This window comes from Python bivittatus, unplaced genomic scaffold (genome assembly GCF_059951505.1).
Source record: "Python bivittatus isolate LINGU-HERP-01145 unplaced genomic scaffold, Pbiv_v1 ctg000810_np1212, whole genome shotgun sequence".
Taxonomy (NCBI): Eukaryota; Metazoa; Chordata; class Lepidosauria; order Squamata; family Pythonidae; genus Python; species Python bivittatus.
This window is the reverse complement of record NW_028277111.1, coordinates 4229087-4243703: the sequence shown is the minus strand read 5'-3', so window position 1 is coordinate 4243703 and position 14617 is coordinate 4229087. Positions and strand designations below refer to the sequence as shown.

Below are 14617 nucleotides of genomic sequence, written 5' to 3'. Positions count from 1 at the left end.
AGCAAAACATTCCTTCCTACCTTCTAAGGGACTTGGGAAACAATAAACCCTGACAAGTCAGTCATAAAAACATTTAGAATGCCAAGAAATGTTGATAAAACCAGGGGATGTGGTGGCGTAAGGGCTTAATGACACTGGAGTTTGCCAGCCAGAAATGGTTGGCACTCCAGTGGTTTGGGCCCAGCTCCACATGACAGGGTGACTGCCCATCATTCATCCCTAGCTCCTGCCCACCTAGCAATTTGAAAGCATACCATCTGCGAGTAGATAAATAGGCACTCCCATTTCGATGGGAGGAACCGGTGGTGCTTTGTGTGGGGACTGGTGCTGGACCCGATCGGCAGAAAAAACAACGGATGTGTGACGCAGCTGATGGTGGATGGAAAAGATCATCGGTGGAAGAAAGTCCAGATGAGATTACTCCCTTGCAACCGCTGCTGGCCACAGTAGAGTACGGCTGCACTAATTTAATTAGAATAGGCTTGTAATTTTTAAAAAGTTGTATATATGCTGTATATGTGAGCTGCCCAGAGTCCCTCATTAGGGGGAGATGGGTGGAGATTAATGTAATGTAATGTAATGTAATAATATACTAGAAAGCAAGCATAGGCTGTGGGAACCAAGGACTTTCTAGAAACGACAGTATATTCATGAAATATTGCCTCTTCTCTCAAAATTACCTTTGTAGTCTTATTCTCATTACCTCAGTTCCTCCCAATGTACCTCAATAAACACCTAATGTGTTGCTATATCCAATCACACGTATAGTCTGATTTGCTTAGCTTTATATAGGGAGGTTGCACCTCCATCCTTTTTAGGTTAGCCCTGTTATCTCCAGTACCAAAATAAACATGCTGTGCTTCAATGAAATTGTGAGCTGGTGTCCAGTTTAAAACAAATGCTTAGGGAAATTTGTGAGAGGAATTTCTCCTACAATCCCTACTCTCACCCCCTCTGCTTAAGTTCCAGGTTGTCTGAATATGGCTATTTCCAGGCAGGTAGTTATGCTGCCGCTACCAATTCTTGAATGGGGAGATGCCCCCTCGCCCAGAATGTGGAAGGGAAAGCAAGGAAAATCCCCTTTCTCCAGGAATGAGCTTTTAAATAAATGGCTCAAGTTTTCTCCTTTTCACCAGGGTTGCAGGTCTCAAAAAATTAAGGAGTGTACGATACTAGTTTATAAACCCAACGCAGCAGTGATAAAGAATTTTTTATTTTAACGAAGTGAGGATTTGAGAGAACAGTTTACAGTCATGCTTAAAAGTTTGTGAACCTTTTTGAATTTTCAATATTTCTGCATAAATGTGACCTAAAAGGCAGTATGTTCTCCATATAAGTCCTAAAACTAAATGATAAAGAGAACCCAATTAAACAAATGAGTCACAAACATTATACTTGTTCATTGGCATTGAAGAAAATGATCCAAAGCTACATATTTGTGTGTGGCAAAAAAGTATGTGAACCTTTGCTTCAGTAACTGGTGTGCCCCTCTCGGGGCAGCAATAACTGCAACTAGATGTTTCTGATAACTGTTGATCAATTCTGTGCATGGAGGAAGGAGGAAGAATTTGTCCAGTGGAGGAGTTTTAGCCCATTCCTCCTTAAAGAACAGCTACAACTCAGGGGTATTGATGGGCTTCCTCACATGAACTGCCTACTTCAGGTCCTTCCACAACATTTCTATAGGCTCAAGGTCAGGACTTTTGACTTGGCCATTCCAAAACATTCTTCTGCTTTAACCATTCTTTGGTCATACGACATGTGTATTTTGGGTCATTGTCTTGCTGCATGACCCACTTTCTTTTGAGCTTCAGTTCACGACAGATGCCCTGACATTTTCCTGTAGAATTTGCAGATACAATTCAGAATTAATAGTTCCATCAGTGATGGCAAGCCATCTTGGTCCAGAACCAGCAAAGCAGTCCCAAACTGATACTGCTACCACGTTTCATAGATGGGATGAGGTTCTTACGCTGAAATATAGTGTTTGCCTTTTGCCAAGCATAACACTTTTCATTCAAGCCCAAAAGTTTTATTTTGGTCTCATCCATCTACAGAATATTCTTCCAATTGCCTTCTGGCTGATCTACAAGGTCTTTTGCAAACTATAGGTGGGCAGCAATGCTCTTTTTGGAGGCTAGTGGCTTTTTCCTTGCAACCCTGCAATGCACACCGTTGTTGTTCAGTGTTCTCATGAAGGAGGTCTCATGAACACTGACATTTGCCAATGCAAGAGAGGCCTTTGGTTTCTTAGATGTTACCCTGGGGTTCTCTAAGACCTCGTGAAGTATTACATGCTTCACTCTTGGTGTGATCTTGATCGGTCAACCACTTCTGGGGAGGCAAACAATGGTGTTGAATTGCCTCCATTTATATACAATCTGCCAGACAGTGGACTAGTGGAGTTCAAAACTCTTTAGAAATAGTTTTGTAACCCTTTTCCAGCCTGGTGAGCATTAGCAACTGTTTTTCGGAGGTCCTCCAAAATCTCCTTTGTATGAGTCATAACACAGTTCCACATACTGTTCCTGTGTTGCAAAGATCAGACTTTGATAGTGAATACCCAGAATTCTGTCCTTTAAATATGGCAGGACCTCCCATACTCACACCTGATTATCATCCCATTGATTGAAGCACCTGACTCTAATATCCCCTTCAAATGAACTGATAATCCTACAGGTTCTCTATCAATAAAGTTCAGGGCTTCAAAGCAATTCCTGATGTTCTCCTTGAAAATGGGTATATGTTCAAGATCATACCATGGAAACTGACTGGCTTACTTCTTCTTTAGCTTAACTTGGGAGCTTGCACATGAGCGGTTTGTGATGTGTTCCACAGTCAGCACCTGGCCATACCTTTGATGCTATAATTGAGCTCTTCTACTACCTTTTAGCAATAATATATTCAATTTGATTTCTATATACTCCATCTAGTGATGGCCATGAATAGAGGCATCATTTTATTTGTTTGGAGACAGTGTTAACTATGAAGAAATCACTGGAGTGGCAGAAAGTGATAAGTCAGTCTACTGCTTCATTTCAGTTTCCTAAGCCATACAATCCAACTACATTTTCTTCTTTCGTGTTTCCAAATTTGGTTTTCAGTCGCCAATCACAAGCAGCACATCTTGCTTGTGTGTTCTGTCAATTTCAAATTGGACTTGATCATAAAACGTATCAACCTCCTCTTCTTCTGCATCAGTGGTTGGACATAAATTTGAATAATTGTCACATTAAAGGATTGTCCACAAGTCTAATCAATATTATTCGGTCATTGATTGCATTGTAGCCAAGTACTGTTCTTGCTATACCATTAATTATAAAAGCAACACCGTTTCTTGTTTTTCATATCCTGAGTAATAAACTGTGTTCACAAACTTTTAAGCACCACTATCTGCAACAAGTTACATAAAGCTGAGATCTATATTCCAAAGCATATATTGTATTCAGTAGTCTGTAAGCTGTCTGTGCAAAGAGAAACACAGACATTCAGAACTGATATAACACTACCAAAAATGACAGCAGCAATGCTTTAAAGCACTTATGTCCAAAAGCAAGAAGTTTGACTGGCCTCTCTGAAGTCCAAGAAACTAAACCAGTTCTTACTAAACCAGTTTACTTGTCTCTTTTGCAGCCACATCTTATATTCTGACATACTTTGTTTGTAATACACTAAAGTCCCAAGATCTTTTTCATCAGTATTTATTACCAAGCCAGATAGCTTTTTCTTCTAGAACATTAGCTGTGAGGGGTCAGACAGTGGTGATAAGGCTGGCAGCTACTTCCAAAATAATCTCCAGGTACAGGGTGGCCAAACTTCTCAAAAGAGAGAAGCATCTTCCCTCTCCATCAAAAGGGAGTAAGACAAAGAGTAAAAAAATTCCCACCCTAACTCCTTATATATAAGCTTCTTATCTGCAAGTGGAATAATCACAGGAATTATTGTGCTCTATGCATTTATTATTATTACAAATGCTGATATGCCATTTCAATTATATTGCTGTAAATGGCTTACAATATAACCTACAATACATATCACACATTGCAGTAAGCTTAAAATGATTAAATCTATCAATATTTTATGTTTATTTATTTATCTAATTTATATGCCGCCCATCTCCCCCCAAGGGTGACTCTGGGTGGCTCACAACAATACGACCAACAATAATTACATCATAAAAATCATACCATAACTTCAAGCAGCCAGATTCATCTAATCTCAGATATATCCTTGCTTCAGTCTCCGAATGCACATTTAAAAGCCACATTTTAAATGCTTCCTGAATACTAGGAGGGCAGTTCCTGTAACAAATGCCTGCCTCTGAGTCCCCTTATTGTATCTCAGGGAAGATAGGGACCCTCAACAAGCACACTCCACAGCCATGCCTTGGGTAGGCAGATTCTATTTTGAAGTAGGTGATCTTGAAGATAGCTAAGCCTCCAGCCATGAAGAACTTTAAACATGTTCACCAGCACTTTGAAACAAATGGGCAACCAATGAAGAATGAAATATTGGTGTTATACTACTGGCTTGTCCTAGTTAATATATCAACCACTGCATTTTGTACAAGTTGTTTCCAGATGGCCTTCAAGGGCAGTCCCTTGTAGAGCACACACTACAGTAAACCACTCACAAAGACATGAGTGATTGAAACCAGCTCTAGGAATGGTCATAAATGAATAAATCTTATTAATTTGTGATCTGAGATAACTGTACTTGGGATTAATCACTATCAGTTTGACAGCTATTGGAAAATCACTGTGACATTAATACTCCGCATCATTTGGGTTGTCTGCAAATCCCTCCAAGTCTTCACTCAAGTCAGTGATGAAAATATCAAAGATTATCATGGCCAGGTCCAAACATTGTGGCAATCCACTTCATCCCTCATTCATTCGCTGATAATCTGTTACATGCAGAGCAGTCTAAGATTTCTTTGGATCAAACTGTTCCAGTACTTGGCTAAATAGTAGATTTAGAACTGAAGTAGCTGGAAAATGGATTGGTCACAATCACACTATACATGGGACAATCTATGGTAGATAGAATAAATAGTTTGAGTGATATGCAGGCTACAAGAGACATGGTGACAGAACAGACCTTTTTAAGAGAAATATCAACACTACTTTTTCTTGAGTTATTTTCATATACTGTGATTTCATATACTGTGGTTTCTCACAACTGTGCATCATCTTCTGTGTAAAAAAACTGAAACTTTCCCACAAGCCTGGCATTTCTGTGGTTTCTTTCCTATATAGAATCTTTTATGCGAAGTAATAGCATCATTATCAATAAGCTCTTTCTACACTCCATGTATTAACATGATTTCTCTCCTGTATGAGTCCTTTGATGAAAATTAAGGCTACTATTCACACAATTTTTTTCCCCACATTTTGCATGTTTAAAACGGCTTTTGTCTTGTGTGGGTCTTTTGATGGGAATTAAGGCTACTGTTTACACGAAAGTTCTTTCCACACTCTGCACATTTATATGGTTTCTCCCCTGTGTGGATCCTTTGATGGGAATTAAGGCTACTGTTCACACGAAAGCTCTTTCCACATTCTGTACATTTATATGGTTTCTCCCCTGTGTGGATTCTTTGATGGGAAATAAGGTTACTGTTCTGACTAAAGCTCTTTTCACACTCCATACATTTATAAGGTTTCTCCCCTGTGTGGATCCTTTGATGGGAAGTAAGGTGACTGTTCATGCTAAAGCTCTTTCCACAAACCAAACATTTATAAGGTTTCTCTCCTGTGTGGGTCCTTTGATGGAAAGTAAGGCTACTGTTGATACTAAAGCTCTTTCCACATTCCAAGCATTGGAAAGGTTTCTCCCCTGTATGGATCCTTTGGTGGGAACTAAGGCTTCTGCTATTACGGAATCGCTTTCCACACTCCATACATGCATATGGTTTTTCTCCTGTGTGGATCCTTTGATGGGAAGTAAGCTCTCTGTTTTCATTGAAACTCTTTCCACATTCCACACATTTATACGGTTTTTCTCCTGTGTGGATCCTTTGATGGCAAATAAGATTAGCAGTTCTTCTGAAGCTCTTTCCACATACCATGCATTTATATGGTTTCTCTCCTGTATGGATTCTTTGATGGGAAATAAGGCTACTATTCACACTAAAACTCCTTCCACATTCCATGCATCTATATGGTCTCTCCCCTGTGTGGGTCCTTTTATGATAAGTCAGGCTACTGTTCACACTAAAGCTCTTTCCACATTCCTTACATTTATAAGGTTTCTCTCCTGTGTGGATCCTCTGATGGGAAATTAGGTGACTGTTCACACTAAAGCTCTTGCCACATTCCATGCATTTATATGGTTTCTCTCCCGTGTGGATTCTTTTATGTCTCATAAAGTTTGTGTTTTCACGGAATTTCTTTCCACATACCACACATGTATATGGTTTCTCTCCTGTGTGGATCCGTTGGTGACATGTAAGAATACTGCTCCTGTTGAAGCTCTTTCCACACACAAAGCATTTATTTGGTTTCTCCCCTGTGTGAGTCCTTTTATGGCAAGTATAATGACTGCTGCTACTGAAACATTTCCCACACATCGTGCATTTATACACTTTCTTCTCTACATTAAACCCTTTGAAGGAAATAAGGTGATTGCTCAAAGTGAAATTCTTCCCATATTTTATGTATGGTTTCTGCTGAATATGTAGTTTTGGATGTAAAGTAATTGGGAAAAAATGACTGGGACTTTCCCCATGCTGTCCACAGTCATATTGTTTTACTTTAGTCTGGATTCTGCAATATTTACTTAAATCAGATTTATTTTTAGCTGCTGTGGCATACTGTGGATAATTCTTCTTTCTTTTTCCTTTATCATCTTGTGGGATTAGGAAATCATGGAGTTCCACATACAGAGAAATAGATGATTTCTCCCCTTCATCCAGTGAGTGGCTTCTCCCATGGATTTTTGGTTCCCCTTGATTTTCAAACATTACTTCTCCCATCTGAAGTCTGACTCCTTCTAATGGCACTAATCTTGGCTCCTTGTATTTCTCATTTTTCCACCCATCATCTACTTGAAGAAAAGAAAAATTAACATTAGAAATGTTAAATTAAAACTAAGGCTATAATTTGGCATAATCACCCATTACCTTCATCCCTCTTTGTGTATTTTATCAAACTAAGCAAACTTGTTAATGGCACTTTTGGAGTATTTCTCACTTGTCAGAGGGACAAGGCCAGTGACATTAATTGAGTTAACGTGCTCTTGATGAGATTAGAGAGAAACTGGAAAACTAACTCCAGGAAGAAAATGAAACCAGCACACATCTGAGCAACTATCTCCCAATCTTGCACCTTCCTAAAGGATTTTGCTAAATGAAGTATCTCCTCCTTCTAACCAAGAGATGTTTCCTGAGCACTTCTTCCCCAAGTGTTGATCCTAGAGCAAAGAGGATTCTTACCCAGGGTGGCTGCATTCCAAGAATTCTCCAGCATAACTTCCCTATACAAGGCTCTTTGGCCACAATCCAGCAACGCCCACTCCTCTTTTGTGAAATATATGGACACCTCCTCAAGGCACACAGAACCCTGATGGAAGAAGAAAATGTTCCTTAGCAGACAGTCCCAATGTCTGCAATGGAGTCAACTGATCTTTTTTTACAGGATACATTTTTTGACTTTTGTGTCTTGATGTCTAGTCACTAGAGCTGGGAGGCATCTCCACTGTTGATGCCAGTATTCTAATTGCACAAAACATAGCTTCGTTGCATCCAGATTAGAGAATGGCAAAGGAGCTGCCTTTGGAGAACCTCCCACTGGTCCAGAATGACTTAAAAAGGGTGACTCAGGGAGCAGTATCCTCCACCCTTACCTGTCCAAGTAAATTACATGGAACTTACACAAGAGGACATGTGGTAAGAACATTTTCTACATTACTGAAAATGCTGAAGATGACCTTTGAGGCTGGGGGAGGAAAGCATGGGTGTGTCTGAGTACAGAGAGGCTTGGGAAGGAGGGCACTGGTGGGTATGGGTGTGCCTGTGAACGCAGGGAGGCCAGAGAAGGAAAGAATGGGATGTGTCCAAGCGTAGGAAGCCCAGGAAGGAGGGTGCAGGGTGCGTGTGAGTGCAAAGAGGCTGAGGAAGACAGGCACTAGTAGGTGCATGTGTGTGTGCAAGTGCTAGTGGGTGCATGCATGTGTGCAAGTGCAGGGAAGGAGGGCATGGTGCATAGGAAGGCGGGGAGGGGGACTTACCAGAGTAACCTGCAACCTTCCCTGCTGGCTTCCCATTGACCTTATTTGTGGGAAGAGCTTTCCACTGATTTTGTTTGTGGGAAGCCAGCAAAGAAGGTTGCAAATGGAGATCACATGACCATGGCACGCTGCTGCAACCATAGTTAAGTGTGAGCTGGTTGCCATGCGCCAAAATCGCAATCACATGACTGCAGGGATGCTGCAGCAACCAGAACTTCAAAGACTGGTCGTAAGTACCACTCGTTCAGCACCGTCACAACTTTGAATGGTTGCTGAACGAGTGGTTGGTAAGCAAGGACTACCTGTAATCATTTAGCTTTGTTTCTAAGAATTTTTTACAAAGCAATTCTGTATTTCACATTAGTATTTTTTAATGTGATGTGGCTACATACTTCTGTAGTAGGTTTTATGCTGTCCTTGGTATTTAAATTCTCTGATTGTATTTAACTTGTTTTTAGCAATCCAATCCAATACAGAAGAATTTGCTATTCTTCCTGTCTGTCTGAAGGATTCTAGTTACAGTAACATACCACAGCACAAAAATAAACAAACAAAACAAAACTGCAATTTCCCCATAAATAAATTTTATTTCCTGATACCAGCCTTTCTTGTTTCTTTGGATTTTCACAAGAAGGCAAACCAAGTTGAATGAGTGTGTCTTGGCAGATACTTGAATGTTAATCTTAGTACTCCATTGTGATGAACTACAGTAACGTAGCAGGATCTCAGGAAGGAGGGAGCACATTCCAGGAAGGGGGGTGAGACAAGAGACAACACAGTCTGGAGCAGGATTGCGGGAAGAGGAAGAGTTTTAGGATAGCCACTCCCTAGAATCTCCCAGGGTATATCCACTAGATTAGAGTAATATAGATTTAGTCTGGCAAGATTTTGTGTATATGGTGTAAGCAATAAAAGAATTGAACTTAGTGGACTGTTTCCCTGTTGTTCTTGGGCTGGGCCTGACATCCATCTTGTGAAGGAACAGGCCACCCACTGAACCCCATAACAACCCGTAACAACACTTGGCCCCCCCAAATAGTCCCATCCTCTTATGAAGCACCTCCTACCTGAGATTGAGGCATAGCTATGATTTCTGGGCCATCACAAAGAGAAGATAATTCAGGGATTTCCACTGATAACATTCCATTCCCTGTGAGCAACAGAAAGGTGGGGAAAACAGACTATTTTGGATAATTAAGAAAGCTAAAGAATACCAGAAAGAAGTCAATATACTGTATGCTTTATTGAATACAGAAAGATTCAATATTGACCATGTCAGGATATGGAATGTCCTTAGGAAACTGAGAATCCCAGAGTATCTTATTGTCCTTATGCAAAATCTAGGAAACCACTGTACAGACAGAACATGGCTCTAGGTCAGCAAAGAAGTAAGACAAGACTGCAAACTCTCTCCTTATTTATTCAAAAAGTTGACCATATATTGGGGGATTAAATCTAAAGATAACCAAACTAATAAGAACAGGCACAGCACCCAACCTTAGAACTGAAAATGAAGACAGTGACATTGTGAATACTTGCCTTTTAGGATTCACTACCAACAGTAAAGGAACCAACAATAAAGGAACCAGCTGTTAAAAAATACACTAGGGACAAGCACTTGATAGGGCAACAATGAAGGTCTTGGAAAAGGTATTCAGGTGCTGTGATGTGTCTATACCTACCAAGATCAGAATAATGCAGGCAATATTTTCCCTGTAACACTCTCTGGATATGAAAGTTGGACTTTGAAGAAGCAGGATTGAATGAGACTCTTGAGAATACCATAAGTAACCAGAAAAACACACAAATGGATCACAAAATTAATCAGAGCTGAATCTCATATGAGGAAAAAATTACTAGACTCTATCTTATTTTGGACACATGAGAAGTCCATAAAGCTGAAAAATGGAAGAAAAAGAAAAAGAAAAAGAAGGGTAACAAGCAGCAAAGCAGACAGACTTGATTACAACAGCAATGAACACACTACTGAGAGATCTACAAGGCCAGGTTGATAACAGATCATCCTGGAGAAGGTCTATCTATGTAGTTGGTAAGAGTCCACACTTACAATTGATAGCAATCAATCAATCAATCAATCAATCAGTCAATCAGGTTCTACTGCTTTCAGAAGAAACTTTCACTTACATGATGAGGTGACCTGAATGGGATCCTCCTGGAAGATCCTTTTCAGGAACGGCTCCTGAAAGGATGTGTATAGATCTCTTCTTCCCTTAGAACATGCTGGGTCCACCTCCATCAAAGCCTCCTGCACCTAAAAGACCAGTCAACATGAGAAAACCCTGGACAGAGGTACTTGGCTTATGATCCACTTTTGGGGAATTTGACTATGTTTGCTTGCTTTGCTCTCCAATTTCCTGGTGACCCTCCTGCAGGTTAAATTGATATTGCTCTGGGAGGGCTGCTTTGTATTTGGCTCTTATTTCCAGTTAAAATGCCCTGACATTCTGCCAGATGCTTTTGTTCTTCTTTTCTTTTCAATTATCCATTCTCTACCTTTTCTTCCTTTCAAGCTTGTGGCCTTTTCTTATTTCTGATTGCATCTACAGGTAGTCCTTAGTTCATGACCATTTGTTTAGTGACCATTCAAAGTTGCAATGGTGCTGAACAAAGGGACTTACAACTGGTCCTCACACTTACAATCATCGCAGCACCCCCATGGTCACGATTGCAATCTGGGTGCTTGGCAACCAGCTCACACTTACAACGGTTGCAGCATCCTGGAGTCATGTGATCGCCATTTGTGACCTTCCCAGCCAGTTTCTGGCAAGCAAAATCAATGGGGAACTGTGTGATTCGCTTAACAGTGTGATTTGCTTAATGGCTGTGGTGATTCACTTAATGACCACTGCAAAAAACGTCATAACATTGGGTGCGACTCGCTTAACCACCCCACTTAACAATGAATTTTCCAGTCTCTATTATGGTCATTAAGTGAGGACTACTGGTATGTTTATTTTTTCTGTTCCTCTTGAGGTATTATGATTAGAGTTAATGTTCTGCTTTGTTTTTCTTTGCTTGTTGTAATAGGAAGTCCCTTGGGTCCATAAGCCTAGTAATCAATGCCCAAATGTGTACTGTGAAGGCACATAGGCTGAGCATATCATAAATGTGCTTGAAGGGCACTTGTGATTCCTTCCAGTCTCTAATGTTGGTCAGGTTTAAATTTTTAGTTTCTGTATGGATTTTACCAAATATACGGCCTAAGCTATATTTTACCCAATTAAAAATATTTTTTATCTTACAGTCAATGTTTTATTCTTTAACAATTCTTTCTACTAACTAGCACTTTTAGAAGAATATATTTGTGCTTCTTTTTAAACTACTTATTGTAAAATACTGGCAGTCATCTACAGTAGATGGAAAAACAGAACCTTCCTGTACTGGGCTTTGGTCAACAGATTCTGTTTTTAAGTAAGAGGAATCACATTTCTAATGGATACTCAAGCCATTGACAACCTCTTATATTTTTAAATAGTTCATAAGCATTGCCAAGCATGATCTGAAGAGAGGGGACTCAAAGTCAGATAATGCTTTAAAGAGACAAACTATATGGGGGATGTGTTTCAGATGGACAATGGTTGGGTATATAAGCACCCTTTTGATTCTAGGTTGAGGTTTATCTGAAATTTGGAGGAGTCATCCTGAGTCGTGTTATCTCTGTATCTTTTGTCTATGAATATTTTCTATTTTTTCTATTTTATCTTTAAAATATTTTTAATATTTTGTATGTGAATATTGTCTATGAATGTTTTGTCTCTATCTTTTGTCTATATTTTTGTCGGTAAAGAGAATATAAATATTATCATGGATAAAACATCAAACCTTAACATTTGTTTTGCCATATTACTAACAGTAGACTAATTAAAGTAATCTGTATTGTTTTTCTGAGTTTGTATGTGTCTTGCTCAGCATTTCAGCATTCAATCTTCAGTAAATATACATGGGACTATAGCACTTATTTCCAAAACTGTGTTTTCTTGCCAAGACTAGAACTGAGCAGCAGTTAGTAGGAAAAAGTGCTTGCTCCAGGAGCAAGGAAGAAGGGGAGAAGACACATGGGAAAGAGATGTCTTGTCCTCTTCTTCCAATTCTTGTATCTATGGGATGGAAAAAGTCTTAGGTTTCCATGCTCTCCTCTGGAATTATCTGGAAGAGGAAACAGAACTATTTGCCTAAAAAGGAAATAAAATCTGCTATAAATTCCAGGAAAGACTGACTAGGCATTAAGAAATCATGGACACTGCTAGATACATTACTACCCATGCAGCTACCAGGATGAAATTGTCTCACCTGTTTCTTTCCCAGCTCCTCATGCTCTGCTTGGCTCAGGAGGAAGCCTTCAGCCAAGGCCACTGCTTGGGAACAAGTTTCTGCTTCACATTCCCTGACCCAACTCTCCATATCTGGGGGCAGGACAGCCAAGAACTGCTCCAGGATCACCAAGTCCAACATCTGAGCTTTTGTGCTCCTTTCTGGCTTCAGCCATTGATGGCAAAGCTGGTGCAGTTGGCTACAAATCTCTCTGGGCCCCTTGGCCTCCTCATAGCAGAAACTTCTGAAGTGCCAACGCTGAACTTCTGAGCTGGTAGTTTCTTCAAGGAGGATCTTCTGCCTGGTTGTTTCCCAGAATTCTCCACTGCTCCCGGTTTCAATGACAGGACGGCACTTTGTTACTCCCAGTCTTGCTGATCTTTGCACATTCATTTTCTCTTTGTGTTCCAGTGTAGCTCCAAACATAGCAAAAGATTTCTTGGCTTTACAAAGTGACTTTCATTCATAAAGTTTTAATTCTATGAAGAGGCTCTGTACAAATCTCACAAGGCTAGTGTTCCATCTTTGGTCAATTATTATTCTCAAATATAGACATAAAGATACTTCACAAGCAAATTAACATGGTTCCAGGTTCCAATCTGAGGTGAAAAAGAAAAACATCAGAGTAGCAGAGAAATGAAATAAAAGACAGAATTACAAAGCTTTTGTTTAGAGACCTTAGTTCCATTGGATCATTTAATTAAATTCCCTCTGAGTGAAAGCTTAGGAAAACAGTCTGCAACCAGATGTTCTTTCAAACGGGACACAGCTCTTCCCTTTTTTCTCTCCTGGCATTTGAACTGTCTTATTTACAGGAATATTACTGACTGCAACTTTTCTTTTTCTCCAGGAGGTTTGAGTGAAAGGGGATATTTCTGAGTACAGAGAATCACGGTCCTCTTAGCTGAAAACACATGCAGAGCAGTTTCTCCAGAGTTATGGGGCAAGCTGTGGTAACTCTCCACACAGAGACAATCACCAGACCCAGTCCTGGCCTTACCTCCAGCGCCCCTGGCAGAGAAGGGCCCTTCAAACACCTTTAAAAAGCAGAAGGCTAGACACCGACACCGACACCCACCCCACCTGCACAACACACAAGGTGTTTTCCAAGCTCCTTTCACCGCTAGAGGCGCCGAGAGCCAGCCCGGGATCTGCAGGCAAAGCCAAAGCGCTCAGTCGACGCCTTCCTCTGTCTGTCCGGAGCTTCTCCTTCCGATTTTCTTGCTAGGGGAAAAAAAGAGTCTCCCCTCCCCCAACTCATTACCCCTTCCCAGATTTCCAAGGAAATATGCTTGGAAGAATTTTGGGTTTCCCTTCTTCAGTGCTTTTGTTTGTGAGAAGGGCAGCTGCAACTCACATCCAGGTCTCTGGTCCCGCCAGAACTTCCCACGCCCTCTTGGGCTCCAGGAGGTTCGGAATAAAGGTAAAAGAGAGAGAGCGCGTCTTCCTAGAGAGACAAGATGATCTTTATTTCCTGTCCTTCCGTAAAAAAAAGATATGCGGCGCATGCTCTGTGTCATTCGGATCGAAACACTGAAGTTGACCGGACTCAACCGTTTTCTGAGAGCCGTTGTGCGGCCTCTGCTGTGCGTCCTGTGCGGGACGGGATCGGGGAGTGTTGAAGAAGGGCTGCGGTCGTTGAGCAGGGGAATCTTGAAGCAGAAACAAGATATAAATCTAACCACCTGCCTAAACAATCTGCAACAAAAATCAGTTGGGCTGGGTGTATGTCTGTATGTGAATTGCTTAATATTTGTTTCTCCCTTCCTTCTGAAAATTTGGATTTCATCCAAAAGTTTCAATATTGAGCAAGGAATAAGGCAAAGATGTGTGATGTCTCTTTGGTTATTGAATATTGTTGTGATAAATGGATGAGTTTTTGTGGTACCTTAAAGGTACAGTATGCTGGCTGGGGATGTAAATGTCTTTGTACTTCTGTATGCAGAAAGAAACATATTTTGGGCTGAGAATTTGAAGGATTTGAACTAAATGTTAGATTGAATAATGTAACAAGGGGTATAGATCTGAAAATAAACATAGTTATGTTTTACAAGGG

The 14617-nt window shown here is 40.5% G+C and overlaps 1 protein-coding gene across 1 annotated transcript; it reads right to left on the bottom strand.

Annotated features, from left to right (window-relative positions):
- Window positions 1–1300: 1300 nt before the first annotated feature.
- LOC103064977 (uncharacterized) lies at window positions 1301–14027 on the bottom strand. The gene is made up of 6 exons (XM_088129447.1): window positions 13919–14027; window positions 12541–13160; window positions 10375–10501; window positions 9297–9379; window positions 7436–7562; window positions 1301–7047 (listed from the first exon to the last, which is right to left on the bottom strand). The coding sequence occupies exons 2-6, from the start codon at window positions 12985–12987 to the stop codon at window positions 5402–5404; spliced, it is 2430 nt and encodes an 809-aa protein (XP_087985573.1). The 5' UTR covers window positions 12988–13160; window positions 13919–14027; the 3' UTR covers window positions 1301–5401.
- Window positions 14028–14617: the final 590 nt, after the last annotated feature.

Excerpts from the sequence above, each read along its gene's own strand:
- LOC103064977 (XM_088129447.1), bottom strand. The coding sequence starts at position 12,987 with ATGTTTGGAGCTACACTGGAACACAAAGAGAAAATGAATGTGCAAAGA. Across the intron at positions 9,380-10,374 it reads CATTCAGGTCACCTCATCAT|GGAATGGAATGTTATCAGTG; the intron begins GTAAGTGAAAGT and ends TGTTGCTCACAG. Across the intron at positions 7,048-7,435 it reads TTGGAATGCAGCCACCCTGG|TAGATGATGGGTGGAAAAAT; the intron begins GTAAGAATCCTC and ends CTTTTCTTCAAG.